The 23,574-nt window shown below is 39.3% G+C and overlaps 1 protein-coding gene across 1 annotated transcript; it reads right to left on the reverse strand.

The window, feature by feature from the left end:
* Nucleotides 1–842: 842 nt before the first annotated feature.
* Nucleotides 843–22,952, reverse strand: LOC128513842 (IgGFc-binding protein-like). Its single transcript, XM_053487390.1, has 21 exons — nucleotides 22,805–22,952; nucleotides 17,692–18,876; nucleotides 17,254–17,594; nucleotides 16,599–17,172; nucleotides 15,808–16,406; nucleotides 13,972–14,542; nucleotides 13,182–13,777; nucleotides 12,484–13,048; nucleotides 11,921–12,117; nucleotides 11,698–11,833; nucleotides 11,267–11,610; nucleotides 10,609–11,182; nucleotides 9,796–10,394; nucleotides 8,365–8,935; nucleotides 7,574–8,169; nucleotides 6,889–7,447; nucleotides 6,526–6,722; nucleotides 6,273–6,408; nucleotides 5,870–6,198; nucleotides 1,415–1,973; nucleotides 843–1,290 (listed from the first exon to the last, which is right to left on the reverse strand). The coding sequence occupies exons 1-21, from the start codon at nucleotides 22,851–22,853 to the stop codon at nucleotides 1,286–1,288; spliced, it is 9,282 nt and encodes a 3,093-aa protein (XP_053343365.1). The 5' UTR covers nucleotides 22,854–22,952; the 3' UTR covers nucleotides 843–1,285.
* Nucleotides 22,953–23,574: the final 622 nt, after the last annotated feature.

The following is a 23,574-nucleotide window of genomic DNA, read 5'->3' on the forward strand; positions in this document are numbered from 1 at the left end:
TGTTTAAAAAGGGACACACAGGGAAACTATTACACATTCATATTGATTAAACAATAATGACCATGTTTTATCATGGCTTTATTGAATCAGTCTTGTCCTTTTCTTTGATGCCATGGTTTGGTCATGCACCTGTAAAAGCGAGAAATTCCTTAAACCAGATACAGTAGGTAAATCGCCTAGTCGATTGGTTGCAATCGGGTTACAGCTGTATCCAACATCTCTGTATACCAGACAGTTACAGAAGATGGCTACATCTATTTTAAATAATGAATTAACCCTTTGCTTAGTGAGTATCAGCTTCTTTCGTCTGGACAGAGATTTTTAGTCTCAAGGTGCAGAACAAAGTGAACAAAGAAAAAAATATCTGTGGAATAAAATGCAGGGATATTATTATTATTATTATTATTATTATTATCAATTATTTTAAATTATTTATCCATTTATTTAGAGTTTGTTTTATATACTTTATATTTTTATAATTAGATTTAGGATTCAGTGTGTCCTGAGCAATGGAGCCTTGAGCACTTTATTCATGTATCATGTATCAGGTTATTGTTATTTTGTTTTTTTATACTGTATTTTGCTTTATACGTGTTTCAAAATTGTATGTCGAGAATGTATGTATGTTGTATGTCACTACTACAAATGTACCTGTGTGTGTGTGTGTGTGTGTGTGTGTGTGTGTGTGTGTGTGTGTGTGTGTGTGTGCTTGGGCCCAATCATGGGTTGTCCTGGGTTCAGAAGGGGACATACCAGGCCCCATGTGAGCATACTGTACATAGGATAAGTAGTATGGAGAAAGGATGTGTGTTAAATTTGGCCTGAAATAAACAGTAACTCTATTAAATTGTTACAGTAATCTCTACTGTATTTATTGAAATATTGCAATCAATAACATAATTTTTATTTGATTTTAAATGGTTGATTTTTGAAAAATGTATTAGATTGATAAATTAAGTAATCAGATAAGCTGAAACAATTGCTGAGTAGTTATATCTGTGTGACATTGATTCAAAATAGAAGAAAAACAAACTGATTGTTTTAAGATCACAGTTACACATTACAATGGTACAATGGCATACAGAGACTACTGATTGAAATGTCAAACCCCACCACCACGAAGCTGCCACTTAATCCTCAGCTGCTCAGATGTATAATGAAATTGAAAAGTATAAGGATAAGGCCATCTGCTAAATGTAAATCTAATCAAAATTCATATTTTTATACCACATATTACTGTTTTTCATAATAGTTAAAATGCTGGAACACTCCAGGGAATATCTGTTTAAGCTGTAAGGATGAGAAGACAAAGCAGAATATGCATTCAAAACCTTATAAAACAACGGATGTATGATGAATTTTAGTCAGTTGAATTTGTACGAGCATTAAATATATATTTCATAGCATTACTTACTGCAGTTGGTAATCTGCCTCCACTGGGGTAATACATCAGTGTTTTCCCACTTGCAGGCATTTGCATAAGAGCTCATGACATTGCAGTAGGCATTATGGTTTCCATGAGAGAGACAGGTGTAAAAGAGGCAGCGGTATGTAAACTGCCCCACATGAACTGTATTGTTGCAGTTACCGAACGGCCCAGTTTTGTCTTCTAGCAAGCCGCAGGAATTCGGGCCACGATACTTTCGCATCTCCTCTTCAGAGCATGGGGGGAAGTGCCAACAGTTGGGGTTATTATCAGGAACACTCCATGACTTCCCCCACTCTGTGTTGTCTGCAGCAGCAATGCCTCTTGGTGTAACAAAGTCATCCGCGCGGTCGTCGTTATAGGTTCCGCACATGCCCACTAAGTTTTTATAGTAGCTACTGGACACTGTGACTATGAAGATCTCGCCCCAGTCAAAAGTGACCTCCAACCCAAAGTCTGTCTTCAGGTTTCCCCTAATTCCTGATTGAGTTATATTGATGCGGTCAGAATCCAGACTCACAGGCAGGATGGATTCTTTACCATCCATCTGGGGAGTACAAAAGAGGGAAAATGTCATCATCTATGTAGTCATATGGCATTATTGAGATCATATATCATCTTGCATTCTAGGATACTCAATTTTAGAACTGACTATAAAATTTTATATTTAGTTATTAAATCACTTATTGTTATAGAATTTTTATACACACAGTACAACATTCCTTATAGTTTACTTAGTTTATGAACATTCATTTTTTTTACATTATATTGTATTTATACACACATTTATAATATTTTCCATAACTTTCCATAACATATCAATATACATTACTATTGTTTTGTCTATTTTACTATTTTATTATTTATGTTCCCTTTGTTTTATTTTTGTTTTGACTATACAAAGTACAGTTTTGAGTCTCTATATACATTAATATGTTCTCATGTATGTATGTACATAGTAAACAGTATATGCATGAACTGTTATGACGTGTGTATGGAAGTATATTAATGCCAAAATTCTCCAAAGCAAAATAGCAGGTTGAATTACATGAACTAGAATAAAAACCTTAAAGATATTAAAATTTTTCTGCATTGCAATTTGATCTGAATTGAAAAAAATCCTTAGAGCATTTACAATCCTTGAAATTTGTGGCACTGCAATTTACTGGTTGTAGATTTCAAATCAAAATGTAATTCAAGCATTTAAAATTTAAGTTACTTAATTGCTGTTAAGTGTCAAAAATACAATCTTTATTATTTTTCAACCTTACAAATTCAAGGTCTTGAATTCAAAAAAATGCAAGGTCTTTACATCCGGGATATCACAGGAAAAGCAACGGACTGCTGATTGCTGCGGTCCGTGCCGCTTCCTGTTCCGTGTGCGCTTCCTGTTCCCTGTCCAGTCAACTTCTCAGAAACTACTTACCGATTGGAACGCAGCATTCTTAACGCCTAACATGCTGGGTTGCCAGTTGCATAATAAACGGTGTAACGTTGAAATCACCCTTCGCCGTAAACGTTATATTCAAAGCAAAGACGGCGCTGTTCCATTCAAACATGTGAGCGATGGGTTTCCTGTCCCTCAACAGTCCTGTACAGTCACATTCAGTAACCAGATGCAGGGACGGATTATGGGTTGTGTGGGCCCCTGGGCAAAACGTTCGCGAGCCACTAATAAAAAAAAAAAAAGAACGCCAGCTTGTGGGTCCACACTGGTGCGGCGTACGCGTACCGTGTTGTAAAAGCAGAATGATGTTGACAAAACTATCTTTTGCCGCTTTTTACCTCGGAAAAAGTGAAAAGAAGGTGGCTTAAGTTGATACAGTAAGTTGGATCTCAAATTATAATCAGTACAGCCTAATGCCATTACCTTACGTTAATGTTAGCACCAGGTTACCCATCTCTGTTTATAGAGGCAGGTAGCAAGGTAGCACAACCAGATCGTACCATAACAAACATTATTTGTTTGAATTATCCAGAATGTGCTAGTTTGAAATAGAAATGGAAATGTCTATAAAAGTGAACCAAAATGCCATGTACCTGATATAATCTGCAATTGTTGCTTTGCAGCTTTCCCAAAGAAGACAATTACATCCTTGTAGCTAGGGGGCAGTCATATCATGCGCAGGGCCAGGAACAAATAAATTCAAGAACACCAACAGAATGAAATGGTAAAGTACGCGAAATCACAAATACTACCCACCCGTGTCATATTTAATAAACCAATACCTCAGATAAACAGCAGGTTTACACGTGGGTTGTCAGAATGTTGTGGAGAAGTGCGCTCATGTAGTTGAGAGGTGGCCGGCATTAGCTTATAAATCTGACGATGGTATAAGGTGCAACCAATAGACCCAACAAGAAATATGATGCAGTCAAAATAATATGTGCTGTGAATTTCTTGCCAACTAGAGCCACGGCGGGCAAATGATAAATGAGACTGGGGGCCACTCAGCGGGCAGGTTAACTGCCTCTATCCCACCATGCTATCGCTCCCTAGTCAGAGGGCCTTCTGTAAGGCTGTTAACACGCCCCCCTTCCTTCCCCCCAGAAGCCAGGGGCCCCATGGTAGGGGCCCTTGTAATCAGATGGCCCTCTAAAGGTACACTACACCCTCCTCCCTAGGGCCTCCTAGTAGGGCCCTCATAATCAGAGGGCCCTCTAAAAGCCCCCAAAGCCCCCATCCTCCCTGGGACCCTCTGGTAGCCAGAAGCCAGGACCATAATAGGAGGGCCTAAGAGGGTCTTCTAAAAGTAGGCTCCCATGCACCCATTTCCCGTTAAAGTTCCTATAGCAGGGCCAGGGACCCCCTGAAAGCACTGCTACATTGCCCTGTGCATACTGACTGTATGTAAAACATACAGTGTGCAGTCTATAACCTGTCTTATTGTTTATATTGCTGCTGGATATCTGGAATTTGCTTCGGGATTAATAAAGTATCTATCTATCTATCTATCTATCTATCTATTTATCTATCTATATACAGTATCTATCTGTCTTTATTCTTTATCTTGATTGGGCTGGGCACAGAGTCAGACAGACGTCTGCAGAACTCTGGTGTTACTCGCTGAACGCATGCTGTTTGACTGCTTCCTAAATTTGTTCCTACTTGCTTCATGTACAGAAATTTGCCGCAAACTGTACATTACCGAGCGCAGGGACAGGAAACCCGTCGCTCTTGCGTGTGAATGAAAGAGCGCCGGCTTTACTTTGAATACAGCGTTTACAGCAGAGGGAAAATTTTAACGCGTAACACCGTTTATTGTGCAACCGGCAACCCAGCCTGTTAGTTAAGAGTGCTGCATTCCGATCGACAAGTACGTTCCTGAGATGTAGACTGCACAGGTAACAGGAAGGGCACACTTTAAAGTACATTGCGGCACGGACCGAATCAATCGGCAATCTTCCTGTGATATCCCGGATGTAAAGACCTGCATTTTTTCGACATGAATTTTATTACCTGAATTTTCTTGACCTGAATTTGTAAGGTTAATGAAGGTTGTATTTTTAACACTTGAAAATATTTTGGAACTGCAATTTACTAACTTGAATATTTTTGCATTGACGTTTAAATGCTTGAATTACATTTTCACTTGAAATATACAACCGCAATAAATTGCAGCGCCAGAAATTTTAAACTTTTTAAGTTAAGGATTTTTATCAATTCAGATCAAATTAAAATGCAGAAAAATTCTAACATTTTTATTGCAACAAGTTTTTTTCAGTTCATGTAATTCAACCTGCTATTTTGCTTTGAGGAATTTGGCACTAATATACTTCCGTAGGACGTGTGTTAACATTTACAGAAGACTTCAATAACACAGTTATGTTATGCACAGTATGTTGATGAGACGCAGTAAAACAGTAAACTTGCAGTAAAATATCTAAATGGTCCCGTTTTTTTTGTTTTTTTTTAAAGAAGGGCATATGCCCACAAATGCAGATAGTGGCTCAGAGCTCACTGCAGTCATTACTTTGAGCACTAATTGAGTGCAATGCCTGATGTTCGAAAATCAATGAATGACTTCTTGCCAATTTTCAGAAAAGACTCATTTCTCTGTGGGAACTGTACAAACAATCATTCGCCAACACCATTTGCACGTTACAGGAATTTGGCTGGGAGTTATTTCCACATCCCCAGTACAGTCCTGACCTCGCTCCAAGCTATTTTCACAAGCCTGGGACATTACAGGAGTTCCTGAGATCCCAGCTTTTTAGATACGAAGTAAAGAGCCATCTATCATCGGCCTGAGAAAATATACTGAGAAAACTGTCTACCTTGATGGTACTGTATAAAGGCACTAATAACACTCTGAGATAAGTGCAAGTGCAAGTGCAAAAGTGTAACTGGGGATTATATCGCGGAATAAAGGTAGTTTTTACTCCCATAGGCTTCTGTCTTATTCTACACAAACAAAAGTCATTATTATGGGTTTTACTCACTATCACTTTGTCGCGTGCATTTTGAGCAATGATGATCTCGTGGCCTCTGAATTTTATGATGACTGTCTTTATATAAGCTCCAAGTCCACTGTGGGCGAGTTCGTTCTTGTTTATGATGGTAAATTCTGTGAGGCTTTTGTCTTCACCTGATGTATTAACCATAATGTAAGAACAGGTACCCTGGAAAGAAAACTTGCTTCCATCAAAAGTTTCATAGTTAGGGTCTCCGATGACTCGACATGTGGCCTTAGAGGTGGCAACACAGATTCCTGCATTGTCCTTCACCACACACTGTTCTTTCTCACGACATTTTTTGGTTCTGCAGTAATCTGGAACAAAAGGCAATGGCATTTTAAATTTAATCTTGTTATATCTGAGTAATAATGAGATTACATTTACTTACCAGGCATGCATTTTGGAATACCATCCTGTTTGTTACAGATTTTATTTTCCCCACAGTTCATGGGCTGACATGAGAACTGTCCAGCCTTACAAGTGCATGTCTCCATACAGTCTCCTTTGACTACTGATTCCCCAGACTGCATAAATAAATATATATTGAATGTAAGACTATTTTTTTCTTGTTGTTGTTTTGATTTGGTTGCTAAGACCAAGGTTTAGGCAAAAAACTGATTAGAAACTGGAAAGCAGTTCACCTTGTAATATCTTCCTTCCACCGAACAACCACAATCTTCTACCAGCTGACAGTCGCCTCCATCAAAGACAAAACCTTCATCGCATTGGCAGCCTTCAAGACACTCTGGGCAACTGAGTGGAATGGTGAGGCTGGCACAGGTTGATGTGCAGGTGTCTGCACATAGCTCATAATGACTTTTTTCAGGACAGGTCATTGCTGAAAAAAAGAGAAATAAGAATAAAAAGGAAAATGCATTTAATGTACACAGAAACATAAAGAAAACATAATTAACCTTAATAAAGAAAACCAATGAACCTGAGGCAAACCCCGAGTAAAGTGTCTATCAAAATGAAATCATATTGCTTATTGTACAGTCACTTACGACAAAAGGTTGCATTTCTCCAACTGCTCACAGAGATACCAGCTTTCTGGCAATTAACCACATAGTTTTGAATGTGGTGGCAAACAAGTGTCTTATCCTCTGGTTGTGGTGTAACATCTTTTACACAAGCATCATAGAATGGTGAAGGTGGAATTTTGGAATAACAGTTAGCAAATGGACCTTGCTCCAATGTTAGGATTTTACAGTTATTGTCTCTGTCTGTTGGGTCTCCAGAACATGTGGATATTGTTGGACACCCTGTATGACAGGTCGTTCCTTCCTGAATCACCATCCAAGCTTCCATAAATTTCTCAGCAGAAGAAGCCTGATTCCCGCCTGGAATTAGGAAGTCATCTGCTTTGTTACCATTATAATTACCGCACAAACCCTGGACAGCGTTTTTGTAAGTGGATGGGATTTCGACTGTGGCCGTGGATATAGTATCATAGGTCACCTTCAGCCCAAAAGATGTTTCCAAGATAATAAAGGCACCACTCTGATATACCTTTATCAGACCTTGTTCAAGTGTTACTGGGAGAATAGCTTTAACCTCATCCACCTGCCAATAAAAGAAATTAATACATTTCAATGTATTCAATTACAATTGGATGATTTGTACCATCCTTACCATTGTTTCATAATGTCAGCATGTATATATAAATAAAGATGCATTTAAACAAATTACCCTTATTTCCCATGCAAGTCCAGGAATCATGGCAATCCTATATTGGGCTATAGCTATGTTGATTCTTCTTGTGACCACTATGGCAGAAGACACTTGCTGCACTGTCACACTGAAAAGCATAATCTGTTTGTTTGCATTTGCAACTGTTTCCACCAGTTTGTACACACAGTCCCCCAGCACACTGATTTGGTTTCCATCATATGAGTGGTAGGTCCCAGAACCTAAGACGGAGCATGACCCTTTGCCATCAGGATAGCAGGCTTGAACCCCATCACGGATGATACACTGCTCATTAAGACCACAGGAGAAACTGTCCTTGCATGTGACTTTTCCTTGCTCCTCACAGACACACTTCTGGCTGCACTTGTCTTTGGGGTAAAAGACTTGGCCCAGATTATAGTATTGGTCTTGATATGCACAGCCACATTTCTCCATTGGAACGCACTCACTGTTACTCAGAACAAATCCAACATCACAGACACAGCCTTCAATACAGGGTCCACGCTGGCAAGCTGTAGGCTCGGTGAAGCCATTGCAGGTCTGGGGACATCCAGCACCACACACATCATAGTGACTGTTAGCTTTGCAGGATGCAGCTGTAAAGAGAGTATGAAAGCTATATTAATCCATGTAATACTGTACATGGTCTCCTGCAGGTGGGACACATCATCTACTGTATAGTGAGGTGTTCATACAGAGGGGAAAAAACTAAATTTAGTAATGAATGAATATTGCTGCATGCGGGAATGCATTATTCATGTAAAATGTTCTCAAACTCTTATGAGACTTACGACAGAAGCTATCGGTTCTCCATTTCTCCACAATGCTCTGAGCTGTCTGACAAGCAGCCGTGTAGGCTGTTAGCACGCTGCAGAGGGCTGTAAAATGACCACCATACATGCACATATCGTACACACAATCTTCATAGAACTTGGTGGGATTGATTTTGCTGTGACATGCTTTAAATGGTCCATTTGGATCTGTAATCAGGCCACAAGGTTTTGTGAAAACATCCTTATTTCGGTCAGCAGCTTCACATTTTGGACACTTCTCGCCTTTGCATTCAGCTGAACAATCAGGGTCATTTCTGGCCTTCCAGCTGCTTCCAAATGCACTAGGGTCTTTTGCAATGCTTTTATTTGGGAACATCAGGTCATCATTTAAGTTCCCATTGGAGTTCCCACAGAGACCTCCTACCATGTTGCTGTATGTGCTGGGAAGAGTGATTTCAACGTAGCTATCCCAGTTAAATTTCACATTCATACCAAAGTCTGTTTTAACCACTCCAAAGTAACCGCTGCGGAACACAGAGAGCTGTCCCCCGTTTTTTTCAAATGGCAGGTTTACCAACAGGTTGTTGACCTATGAAAAGATGGACAGATTAAAATATTTTTTTGTTCACACTATACTGTTTATTATGTATGCGCAAGAGGTATGTATCCTTTAATTGTAATAGCTAATAAAAGTTCTTTATCAAATACTTGCTCCATAGTATGCAAACTAGCCATAAAACTCTTGTATACAGTACACCGAACAGCCATAACATTAAAACAGAAAAAAAATAAACATTAAGCCCAACATTGTGCAGTTGCCAACGGTGCTATGTTGTACCTCCACAAGACCACTAAGAGTGTGCTATGATATCTGGCACTGGGGCATTAGTGAAGGACTCTTTGGGTGATGGTTGTAGGATGGGGCCATCATGGATTGGACTTTTTTTGTCTGGTGCATTTCAGGATTTCATGGTCAGACTGCGATCTGAAAAATGTGCGCGCCTGATCAACAACCTTGAACTCTTTTCCTGCTGAGCCGCATAAACTGAAGGCTGTGATGCAGAGGGTGTTTCATTGCCTTTTTTTGTAGGCATCATTGCCTTTTTTTTCAGCAATTTATGCTACACTGGCTTTCTCATGCAATTGGATTGAACAAGCTAATCATTGGTACCCATAGACATAGATGAGCATTTGTTGTGTTAGTGTTGTGAATGACTGGTGTGTGTTTGTGAACGGGCTCTGAATTCTAAGACATATTTATTTACCTGTAAAGATATTGTGCAGCAAAGCATCATTTAGCGTGAGAATGATAAAAAAAAAATATATATAGCAGTAAAGCAGATTGACAAATAACAACATAAATTGACAAAACAGTATTAGTGCTAAAACCACCTGATCAATGATTGTGATTTTACACTGATTGATTATTCAGTAGGAAATGTGACTTACCATCACTTTACCATAAGTGTCTTTACTCAAGATAATGGTGTAGCCAAATATTTTAATCTCCACAGTCTTGGTGTACGAAACGACCTTATTCAATCCTCTGTTTTCATTTTTGACAAGAACTTCAAAGGGCACCAGTGAAGTGTCAGATGTGTCGACCACTTTAGAAAGGTAATATGTGCAAGTTCCCTGGAAATCAAAGCGCCTCCCATCGAAGGTTAAATAGTGAGGATCTCCACTGCCCACACAACGGTTGTAGGATAATGGGTAGCAATCTCTCACACCATTCTGGATTTGACACACTTCGGATGCCTTGCACTTTGTGGGAGTACAAGTGACCTGTCCTGATTTGCAGGAGCATTTCTTTGTGCATGTCTGGTCACCCCAAAAGGCGTCAGCAGGAGGGTAATAACGGTTTTCATATGTACAGCCACACTGTGCTAGTGGCACACATTTGTCTCCACTGAGGACAAAACCGTTATTGCACTGGCAACCCTCCACACAAGGCTTTTCACATTTGCTTGCGGCATCTCGAGCTGCACAGGAGGCAGCACATGCAGTTCCACAAGACTCATAGTGACTGTTTTCTGGGCATTGTAGTGCTGTTAATACATAAAAAAGAAATAATGTTTTGATTAAATACGTTTCTTTAAATAGACAGTTAACACTATGTGCCACATTTGGACTTGGAGATGTAATTCAGCATCTTAAGTCAACAAAATTACACCAGTATTTGTTAGCTATTCATGCATCTCTGAGGATGTTAAATATACAGTATCCAGTAACACAATCTCTTAACAGAACTGTCTGACTTACGGCACTGCGACAGCATCCTCCAGTTGGTATCAATCTTCACTCCGGCTGCCATGCAAGCCTCAGCATAGGTCCTCATGTTATCACAGAGGAAACTTCTGATGCCTTTATTGATGCACACATCATATGCACAATTGTCTAGGTATACACTTGGATCAATGGTCTTGTGGCAGGTGGCAAATGGTCCATTTGTTTTAGCTATAAGACCACAGTAAATGTCATCAATATATTTGTCTTTAAGCTCAGGTGGGCAGAGGAGGCACTTGCCCGCACAGTCATCATGACAGAATGAGTCATTGTCTGAAACTTTCCAGCTTTTGGCAAACTCTAGGACAGTGGAGAGTTTCGTTCCCTTGCGGTCTGACTGCTCATCTGTCCGGTCTCCATTGTAGTTCCCACAAAGTCCTCCAAGTGACCCAAAGTAGGTGCTGGGCACAGTTATGTAAAGCATCATGTTCCAGTCATATTTCACCTCTAAGCCAAAATCTGTTGTTATCAGTGCATTCCAACCACTTTGCACTACTTCTATCTTTCCTTCAGCAAGACGTACAGGCAAGTGAGTGATTTCACCATCAACCTGAAAAAGGCACACAAGCAAACTTGATGTTTTCTAGACTTTTTTTTTTAATAGGCTGTGCAGTTGTATAATTCCTCAACTTACCTCCACTACACCCACTTGCTTGCTGGCAACTATTGTATGATTGTACACATTGACTGATACTGTCCTCACATAGGCCACCAGATTACTCCCTCTGTTATTGTTCTTTGCCAAAATTGTGAAGGGGACACGGCCATTCTCAGTTTTTATCGTAGTGGTCATGGTGTAGGTGCAGGTGCCCTGGAAATCATATCTTATTCCGTCAAAAGTTAAGTAGTGGGGATCACCAAGAGCCCAACATGTTGCTGTGTCAACACGGACACAAACACCCTTCCTGCACTCCTCTCTCCAACGGCATTTAACAGAGTCACAGGGATCTATCGGAGGTGGTGGTGGTGAAACAGGAACTGAAAGACAAATCATAGAATTTAAGTGTTTTACATTTATTGATAATTTAATTTGTCCTTTAAAAAAAATTAACTGCATCTTCTTACCATGCATGCATGTTGGAATGCCGTCCTTTTTTATACAGATCTTATCTTTTTCACAGTTCATGGCGCGACATGAGAACTGTCCAGCTTCACAAGTGCAGGCTTCTATACAATCTCCTCGGATTACTGATTCTCCAGACTGCAGAAAAGAATATTTTAAATATTTTACAGTTTTGTATGGCAGATACCAAATTAGCATAGAGATTGATTAGAAACTGAAATTCACCTTGTAATATGTTCCTTCCACCAAACAACCGCAATCATTTACCAACTTACAATCGCCTCCATCAAAGACAAAACCTTCATCACACTGGCAGCCTTCAAGACACACTGGACAACTAAGTGCAAGGGTAAGGCTGGCACAAGTTGACGTGCAAGTGTCTGCACATAGCTCATAGTGCTGCTTTACAGGACAGGTCATTGCTGGAAAAGGTGGAAAGAAAGAAATGTTAAAATTATTATCAGCTTGTTAATTCATTAATTTTCAGTAAATTATTTAAACTGGTCTGGGTCATTGTGGATCCCAAGAACACAGGCTACACCATGCCTGGGACATATGGCTATCGTACGGCACATTGCACACACATTTACACACTGATATATACTGTAGATGGGGCAATTTCAGGACACAAATTCACCTGACAGCATGTGTAGGAGGAAATTCACATGGACATGGGTAAAACATCTAAATTCAGTGTCAAAATGGGTCACTGGAGTTGTTAAGCATCAATGGTTCTGAACCCAATGAATCAAATAATAGCTCATATTGCATATTATACAGTCACTTACGACAGAAGGTTGCATTCCTCCAACTGCTCACAGAGATACCAGCTTTCTGACAATAACCCACATAGTTTTGGATGTGGCGGCAAACAAGTGTGTTGTCCTTCGGTTGTGATGCAACATCCTTTACACATGTGTCATAGAATGGTAAAGGTGGAACTCTAGTATAACAATTAGCAAATGGACCTTTCTCCAATGTTAGGATCTTGCAGTAATTGCCTGTTTGACCTCCTGGTTGAGGCTGTGAGCATGTGGAGCCTGGTGGACACCCTGTATGACAGGTCGTTCCTTCCTGAATCACCATCCAAGCTTCCATAAATTTCTCAGCAGAGGAAGCCTGATTACCATCTGGCATTAGGAAGTCATCTGCTTTGTTATCATTATAATTACCACACAAACCCTGGACAGCTTTTTTGTAAGTGGATGGGATTTCGACTGTGGCCATGGACACCGTGTCATAAGTTACCTTCAGTCCAAAAGAGGTTTCCAAAATAATAAAGGCACCACTTTGATATACCTTTATCAGACCTTGTTCAAGCGTTACTGGGAGAACAACTTTAACCTCATCAACCTGCCAATAAAAGAAATACAATTACAATTAAATGATTTGTACCATGCTTAAGGGTCAAAGACAAATACTGTTTGGACTTGTTTCATAATGGCAGTATGTACAGTATGAATAAAGATGCGTTTAAACAAATTACCCTTATTTCCCACACAAGTCCAGGAATCATGGCAATCTTATATTGGGCTATGGCGATGTTGATTCTTCTTGTAACCACTACAGCAGAAGACACTTGCTGCACTGTCACACTGAAAGGCATCATCTTCTGGTTTGCAATCTGAACTGCTTCCACCAGTTTGTACACACAGTCCCCCAGCACACTGATTTGGTTTCCATCATATGAGTAGTAGGTCCCAGAACCTAAGACGGAGCATGACCCTTTGCCATCAGGATAGCAGGCTTGAACCCCATCACGGATGATACACTGCTCATTAAGACCACAGGAGAAACTGTCCTTGCATGTGACTTTTCCTTGCTCCTCACAGACACACTTCTGGCTGCACTTGTCTTTGGGGTAAAAGACTTGGCCCAGATTATAGTATTGGTCTTGATATGCACAGCCACATTTCTCCATTGGAACGCACTCACTGTTACTCAGAACAAATCCAACATCACAGACACAGCCTTCAATACAGGGTCCACGCTGGCAAGCTGTAGGCTCGGTGAAGCCATTGCAGGTCTGGGGACATCCAGCACCACACACATCATAGTGACTGTTAGCTTTGCAGGATGCAGCTGTAAAGAGAGTATGAAAGCTATATTAATCCATGTAATACTGTACATGATGACCTGCAGGTGGGACAGATCATCTACTGTATAGTGAGGTGTTCATACAGAGGGAAAAAAATAAATTTAGTAATGAATGAATATTGCTGCATGCTGGAATGCATTATTCATGTAAAATGTTCTTAAACTCTTATGAGACTTACGACAGAAGCTATCGGTTCTCCATTTCTCCACAATGCTCTGAGCTGTCTGACAAGCAGCCGTGTAGGCTGTAAGCACGCTGCAGAGGGCTGTAAAATGACCACCATACATGCACATATCGTACACACAATCTTCATAGAACTTGGTGGGATTGATTTTGCTGTGACATGCTTTAAATGGTCCATTTGGATCTGTAATCAGGCCACAAGGTTTTGTGAAAACATCCTTATTTCGGTCAGCAGCTTCACATTTTGGACACTTCTCGCCTTTGCATTCAGCTGAACAATCAGGGTCATTTCTGGCCTTCCAGCTGCTTCCAAATGCACTAGGGTCTTTTGCAATGCTTTTATTTGGGAACATCAGGTCATCATTTAAGTTCCCATTGGAGTTCCCACAGAGACCTCCTACCATGTTGCTGTATGTGCTGGGAAGAGTGATTTCAACGTAGCTATCCCAGTTAAATTTCACATTCATACCAAAGTCTGTTTTAATTACTCCAAAGTAGCCACTACGGAATACGGAGAGCTGACCGCCCTCTTTCTCAAATGGCAGGTTTACCAACAGGTTGTTGACCTACAACAAGATGGACAGATTAATATGCAATGTTTATCTCCTGTACACTGTTCATAGTTAAACCAATGCTACAAGTACAGTATGTATCCTTTAATTGGCATAGCTAATAAAAATTCTATATCAAATAGCGATACAGTAAATAACTAGCCATAAAACCCATCTAAACACTGAACAGCCATGACATTAAAACACAACACAGTAAAAATAACATTGTGTGGTAGCCACTTGTGCTATCCGGCTGGTTGGGCCTCCATGGATTGGGCGTGTTCCTCTGCCCCAATTAATGGAAGCTGGATGGAATTGAGATCTGGGGTGTTTGGAATTTAGATCAACAACCTTAAACTCTTTGCTTGCTAAGCCTCTCCATGTGGCAGGCTGTTGCACTGGGTCTTCTGTTACCTTTCTATCATCACCAGCATTTACTTTTTTCAGTACTTCATGCTGCACTTGCTTTTCTGTGGGATTGGACATGACAGGCTGGCTTTTGGTCCCCACAAGTATAGATGAGCCTTGTGTCCATTATCCTGTCACCAGTTTCAATTCAGTTAAATTCAATTTAATTTGTGTAGCGCTTTTAACAATTTTCATTGTCACAAAGCAGCTTTACAGTTTACTTGTATATAATTGACAATGCTATTCAGTTTATATGGTGCTAGTGTTAGTGTTGTGGCTAATCAGTGTATGTGAACAGAGTCCAAAAGCAGATTTATATTCAATTTTGTATTGTACATAGAACATCATTTAACCTAAGAATTTTCAGGAGCAAAAATTGTCTTAGCTTAGCAATAAAACATTCTGACAAGGAAGAACACAAATTGGCAAAATAGCATTAACAGCAAAACCACCTGACTAATAATGGTGATTTTATACTGATTCAGTAGGTGACTATTCAGTAGAAAACGTTACCTACCATCACTTTACCATAGCAATTTAGGCTACACTGGCTTTCTCATGCAATTGGACTGAACAAGCTAATCATTGGTACCCATAGACATAGATGAGCATTTGTTGTGTTAGTGTTGTGAATGACTGGTGTGTGTGTGAACGGGCTCTGAATTCTAAGACATATTTATTTACCTTTAAAGATATTGTGTAGGACACAAAGCATCATTCAGCGTGAGAATGATAAAATGAAAAAAAAAAATATCAGTAAAGCACATTGACAAATAACAACATAAATTGGCAAACAGTATTAGTGCTAAAACCACCTGATCAATGATGGTGATTTTATACTGATTGATTATTCAGTAGGAAATGTGACTTACCATCACTTTACCATAAGTGTCTTTACTCAAGATAATGGTGTAGCCAAAAATCTTGATCTCCACAGTCTTGGTGTAAGAAACGACCTTATTCAATCCTCTGTTTTCATTCTTGACAAGAACTTCAAAGGGCACCAGTGAAGTGTCAGATGTGTCGACCACTTTAGAAAGGTAATATGTGCAAGTTCCCTGGAAATCAAAGCGCCTCCCATCGAAGGTTAAATAGTGAGGATCTCCACTGCCTACACAACGGTTGTAGGATAATGGGTAGCAATCTCTCACACCATTCTGGATTTGACACACTTCGGATGCCTTGCACTTTGTGGGAGTACAAGTGACCTGTCCTGATTTGCAGGAGCATTTCTTTGTGCATGTCTGGTCACCCCAAAAGGCGTCAGCAGGAGGGTAATAACGGTTTTCATATGTACAGCCACACTGTGCTAGTGGCACACATTTGTCTCCACTGAGGACAAAACCGTTATTGCACTGGCAACCCTCCACACAAGGCTTTTCACATTTGCTTGCGGCATCTCGAGCTGCACAGGAGGCAGCACATGCAGTTCCACAAGACTCATAGTGACTGTTTTCTGGGCATTGTAGTGCTGTTAATACATAAAAAAGAAATAATGCTATGATTAAACACATTTCTTTAAATAGACAGTAGACACTACAGTATGTGTCACATTTAGACTAGGTCAACAGAATTACACCAGCATCTGTTAGCTGTTCAAGCATCTCCAAAGATGTTAAATATATCCAGTAACACAATTTAAGAATGCAACTGTCTGACTTACGGCACTGCGACAGCATCCTCCAGTTGGGGTCAATTTTCACTCCCGCCTCCATGCAACCCTCAGCATAGGTCCTCATGTTATCACAGAGGAAACTTCTGATGCCTTTATTGATGCACACATCATATGCACAATTATCTAGGTATGCACTTGGGTCGATGGTCTTGTGGCAGGTGGCAAATGGTCCATTTGTTTTAGTTATAAGACCACAGTAACTGTCATCATTATATTTGTCTTTAAGCTCAGGTGGGCAGAGGAGGCACTTGCCCGCACAGTCATCATGGCAGAATGAGTCATTGTCTGAAACTTTCCAGCTTTTGGCAAACTCTAGGACAGTGGAGAGTTTCGTTCCCTTGCGGTCTGACTGCTCATCTGTCCGGTCTCCATTGTAGTTCCCACAAAGTCCTCCAAGTGACCCAGAGTAGGTGCTGGGCACAGTTATGTAAAGCATCATGTTCCAGTCATATTTCACCTCTAAGCCAAAATCTGTTGTTATCAGTGCATTCCAACCACTTTGCACTACTTCTATCTTTCCTTCAGCAAGACGTACAGGCAAGTGAGTGATTTCACCATTAACCTGAAAAAGGCACACAAGCTAATTTAGAACTAGATTTTTTCAGGATAACATCCTGCACATTTGTATATTTTTTCAACTTACCTCCACTACACCCACTTGCTTGCTGGCAACTATTGTATAATTGTACACATTGACTGATACTGTCCTCACATAGGCCACCAGATTACTCCCTCTGTTATTGTTCTTTGCCAAAATCGTGAAGGGTACAAGGCCATTCTCAGTTTTTACAGTAGTGGCCAGGGTGTAGGTGCAGGTGCCCTGGAAATCATATCTCATTCCATCAAATGATTTGTAGTGAGGGTCCCCGACAGCCCAACATGTTGCTGTTTCAGCCAGGACACACACACCCTTCTTGCACACCTCCCTCCAACGGCATTTAACAGATTCACAGGGATCTTTTGGAGGTGGTGGTGGTGAAGGAGCTGAAAGACAAATTTCAAGAAAGCTTAGAATTTAATCATTTTACATTTAATGATAATTTAATTTATTAAAATTGTCCATATACAGATAATGACCTACCATTGCACACGCCTGTTGTGGAATAGCCAACTCTTACATTCCCACCATAAACATATACAGCCTGTGGTAAGTCTTTGGATATCGTAATAGGACCTTTTTTATCACCAAGTAATTTAATGGTCCACGCATACTTCTTGTTTGCAGGAAAAACATTCCATTTTAGGAGACCAAAAAGAAAGTCAGTATCCTCCACCTCTGAGACAACAACAGCAACATTCTGGTAATTATCTTGTGAGTAAACAGTCCATGATTTGGACATCTGTGATACAGGAATTATGTTTGTTAAGAACTCATCAAAGGGAATGTTGCTGCTGGAATACATAACCATGATCTTTTTATTGCTTCGGATTACTGTTGGCAAATTAATGAAAACATTGAGAAGCTCTCCAGAACGAAGTGACTTTTGCTGGAGTACTAAACCATGATAAATATTTATGTCAGTGTTATCCTCAGTTGCAACAATATGGGCTGTGTCCTGGTTAATAAGCATGGGGTGCATTGCAGGAACTAGGTACTCATCAGAGAGTGACTCGATTGGCACCAGCTGTTCATAGACATGCTCACAGGTTTCGACAAGGCTGAGGCACTCATGTCCTGCCAGTACGGCTACGGGGAGCTGAGACTCAATCCTGGTTCCTGTTAATGTTTTCTCACTCCGAAGCAGATAGACTTGATAAGGAGATAATCTAATAGTCATCTTTATTCCACGCTGCAGGTTTATTTTGTTTTTTAGCTGGAGGTCTGAATATGGTTGAATAATAATTGTGTTATCTTCCTTGCCATTGACAATAGCCATAACCTTGTTTAAGGATCCTCCTTCTGGAGTAAAGGCTACATGGCTCTTGCCAAGTTGATGATTGGGGAAAATCACGCTGCTGTCTCCGGTAAATGGTTTGATGTGAGAGGACACCACTGAGATGTCTGTATTTGAGGTAATCAGCACTGCTTTGGCTGAGACTCCATCTTCATAAATCTCTGCACTGCTTTGAAGGGTGACATATTTGGTAGAGCCTTTTTCTATAGTTAATGTTTGTTTATAGTTGAGCCCCTTCATTTCCACTGTAACAGTCGCTAAGGTTGTCTGGGCTGTAATGGAGAGTGTGGGTTTGGCGTTGCCATCATTAGCTATATAATTAGGCATGAAGGCAGTGATGAACTCCTGGCCTATTGGGCAACCAATGACTGCTGGAGAAAAAAAACAACAGTACTGTAAGCTACTTTATGGACTTGCATGCATATAATAGGTAAAATGTTATAGTACATGAAGGGTAAATCTAATGCAAAGTTTTTTTTCCTATTAAAGAAAAATATAATATAATTTTCAGTTACCATATTTATACTGCCTTTAGCAATAAAGCATAAATTCTAAGTTAGATTGCCAACAGATGTACTGGAAACAGTACACTTTTGTGCAATAGTGCTTTTATACAACAGTTCCACAAATGGAATTTATTATTAACAGATTAAAATTTGTTTATTATTTAACCAGATATTTTGCTACACCAAAACATATCCCACCTTGCCTGGCAGAATTAATTACCCGTGACTGGCAAAGCTGGTAACCGACAGTTAGCGACAGACAGTTAGTGAAATTAACAGAGTTAAAAGTAGGGTTTTGGCAGTCATACCTACCATTGATCTACTTTTAACCATGTTGGCGTATGATTTGGTATGCAGATTGACACATGTACAGAACAAAATGCTCCTTGTCCAATAAGTTGGAACTAACAGTTGGAACTTTCAGATTGGTTGTAGCTATCAGATTGGTTAAAACTAACAGTTGTATAATAAATACAGTGGAACCCTGGATTACGAGCACAATTCGTTCCGGAAGCAGGCTTGTATTCCAAAACACTCGTTAAAACTCCCATAACAAATAATGGAAACTCATTATTCGTTCCACAGCCCAAAAAAATAAATACATAAAAATAATTAAAACAAAATATAAAGTAAAAATAAAACAAATTAACCTGCACATTACCTTTAAAAAAAAGTAAAAATAAATCCTGACAGATAAGTGTTTCCGTTTGTGCGCGCATGGGCTGTGTATATGTGTACAGTATGTATGTGTGCAGTGGCGGTTTTAGGCATGGGCGAACTGGGCATTTTTTCATGACACGTGGGGGGCGCATGAGAGAGAAAACTTGTTGGTTCAGTTGTGATCACATGACCAAGAATTGTTCGCTTTCTACTGTAAGTCAAAATTTACTTAAAATCTTTGCTCGTCTTGCGGAATACTTGCAAACCGCGTTACTCGCTAGCCGAGGTTTCACTGTACTGTAATATAGTTTTAAAATTTACCATCTGTAATTCACTCAGATCTATAGTTATACAGTATATTCACAGGTGAAATTCAACAGTGAAACAGAACATTAAGCATATATAATATATCTAACATAAAATTACGTTAAATAACAAAAGGATAAAAAGTAAAAATGTACACACAAAAAATTTAAGTTTGCAAATATGAGTAAAATTTACAGAAATTTTGAATAAAAAGTGCAACTACAAAATAACAATAATAAGAATAAAATGTATAGAAAGTAAATTTAGTATATACTTTACAATGGATAATACAAAAATAGAAATATAAAAAGGTGTGTAATAATTTGATAATGTGCAGTAATGATGTGTATAAGTAAGGGTGCAGCAGCAGTTACGATTGCCTATAATTAGATAATTTCTACTCAAACACATTGACACTGTATCGAAATAGCATTTGTTTTGCACAATCTGCTGCTGTTGCACTGTTTGAAAAATAATATATCCAAGCTTAGAATATAGAATTTTTTAAAAATGAAGTATACCAAGTATAGCAGTGGCCAAAGTATTTAGACAACATTTAGACGCTTTAAATTCTAGTTCTCTCTGTGCACAAAACAGGTGATTTCAGTAATTAGTTTTAGTCGTCTTGCTGAACTGTTGTGCTAATAACTTTAACTACTGAAACTAGTCAAAAAATGTCTATGGGATGAGGGTATTTAGCTTCTGGAGCCATGGCCTGGGTTATCACCTACAGTAAATTCAATAGAATACTGTTGGACAATGGTGAAGAAGGCAGTAGCAGTCAGGAAGCCGCCTTCTATACATAATATTCAGGAGCCAATCGAGCAGACATGAATTGAGCGAGTGACACCAGAATATTGCAGACGTCGTTTTGACTCTATGCCCGGCAAAAATAACAAATTCATCTAATTATATTAATTGTCATTAATTTAAATAATTTAAGAATGTCATTAAAACATTGAATTTTACTTTGGTCTTAATAGTTTTGGCCACCACTGTAGATGCCTTTTTGGCAAGAAAGTTTGCTCATTAAAATACTACTAATAATTATTTATTCATGATGTGTATTCCCAACAAAATGTACTGTATATATAGCTGTAATTAGACCACAGTCAGTAAGGATGGGTGGTCATGTTTCAGCCTCCCTCACTCTCAGCACTGGAACCCCCCAGGGTTGTGCTCTAAGCCCCCTGCTGTACTCTTTGTACACGTATGACTGTGTGGCCACTACCAGCTCCACCACCACTATTCAGCTTGCTGATGACACCGTCGTGGTGGGCCTAGTCTCTGACAACAACGAGTCGGCCTACCTGAAGGAGATTGGGAATCTGGAGAACTGGTGCCAGAGGAACAACCTCCTTCCAAACATCAGTAAGACAAAGAGTTGATAGTGGACTTCAGCACTAAGCATGAGAGGAACTACCAGACCCCCGTCATCAACAAGAGCCCGGTGGAGAGAGTGGAGAGCTTCAAATACCTCTGTGTTCACATCACGCAGGACCTGTCATGGTCCTGTCACATCAACATCATGGTGGAAAAGGCCCGACAGCATCTCTACCACCTCAGATGCTTGAGAGACTTCAGACTGCCCTCCAAGGTGCTCAGGAACTTTTACTCCTGCACCATAGAGAGCATCCTGACGGGAAACATCTCAACCTGGTTCGGGAACAGCACCATGCAGGACAGACAAGCTCTACAAAGGGTGGTGCGATCAGCTGAGTGCATCATCCGCACCAAGCTCCTTGACGTGCACTCAATCTACAGAAGGCGGTGCTGGACCAAGGCCAGGAAGATTGTAAAGGACCTCAGCCACCCCAGCAATAGACTGTTCTCTCTGTTGAGGTCAGGAAAGTGATGCCGCTCCCTGAAGACCAACGCAGAGAGACTGAGGAGGAGCTTCTTCCCGCAGGCAATACGGTCTCTTAATCAGTACACCGCACAGTACTGATCCATTTTGCACATACACACACATGGTTTTTGCACTCACTGTGGACATTTTGGAAATTTACATACACTAGTGGCCACTACACAACTACACATTCGTGGACTTTAGTTAAATTACCCAATTACCCCTATCACAAGTCACTTTAAATATGTCACTTTCAAGCATATTTGCACACCCCCTAGACATTCTGTTACCCGGATGCACAAGACACTTTAAACACTTTAAATATGTAATATTTCCATTTATATTCAATTTATACTGTATTTAACTTCATTCCCACACAAAAAGTCCATAAATTCTATATCTCAGTATTGTACAGCTGTTTCTTATTTTCTATATTTTTTCATATATTTTTCTTATATTGTATATTTTGTACTTTACAGTAATGTTATTTTATTTTAAGTTTTATATTTTATTTTATTTTTTCTTAGTTAAATTTACCTTCTGTTTTCTTTTTCATATTTATTTTCTATTCATGGTCTTTTATTTTAAGGTCACAGGCAGTTGTCTAAGCATTTCACTGCATATCGTACTGTACTGTGTATGACTGTGTATGTGACAAATAAAATTTAAATTTGAATTTAAATCAGCTCAGATTTTGGCAAAAATATATAAATAAATATATACAGACAAAAAAATGTAGACACACTTCAGAAAAAGAAAAATAGTATGATGTATATTATATTAATATAATACAAATAATATTATCATATAATTATCATATCTTAATTTATAACATATAGCAATGCATTTGGTATAAAAATATTTATACAAGGTTTTCTTTTGCTGTCATGTGTATACATTTTTTTTGCCTGATTCTGTATATACAGTACACGAAGAAATCTTATACATACTGATGAACAAACTGAATTCTTATCTTACCAGCTGCATTTAGAAGGCCAACATATAGCAGGAAAAATTTACTCCCCATGTCTGTAAAAAAATGAACAGTTAATATAATAATAAAACTTTTTAAGGTTCAATCCATAATTTATTTAGATCAGTGGAGTGTTCACAAAGAGCATTCCGCAATGAGACAAATGTGACAGTAGAGAATGAGTAACACCTATAATGGGAGGTTTAAGTAGCATCTGAGGTGATATCAAATATTTACATAAGACTTTAACAGAAACAGGATCTAATGTTTTTCAGGTACCTTTGCTTAAACTCACAATTATGCTTGTGTATGTAGTTACTCATCATTAAAACTTCAGCAATATCACTAATAAAACAAACACATGCTCCTCAAACTTAGCTTTGGCTTCATCCCAAAAGAGCAAATACACTCACTTTGGAGAGGACTGGTTTTTCTGAGCTGGGTAGCGAAATAATTTTGATGCACAAATATTGACTGTTTTTCTTTAGATGTGGGTCTGTTTGTCTGTAGGCTAAAATGCTATATACGTAACATATTAACTTTAATTTAGCTGAACAAAAGTGACCATGTCTCCTCTGAGTATTGATTACTGACACCATATTTGGACTGAAAATAAGATCATATATCTCACAGATGTTAAAAAAAAAACACAGACAATTTTAAATTAACAGCAATTACTATTAAGCTGGCGGCACTGTAGCGTAGTGGTTAGCATTGTAGCCTCACACCTCCATAGTCGAGGATTCGATAACTTCCTGAGGTTTGTGTACTCTGG

The sequence above is a fragment of the Clarias gariepinus genome, chromosome 26 (assembly GCF_024256425.1).
Source record: "Clarias gariepinus isolate MV-2021 ecotype Netherlands chromosome 26, CGAR_prim_01v2, whole genome shotgun sequence".
NCBI classification, from domain to species: Eukaryota; Metazoa; Chordata; class Actinopteri; order Siluriformes; family Clariidae; genus Clarias; species Clarias gariepinus.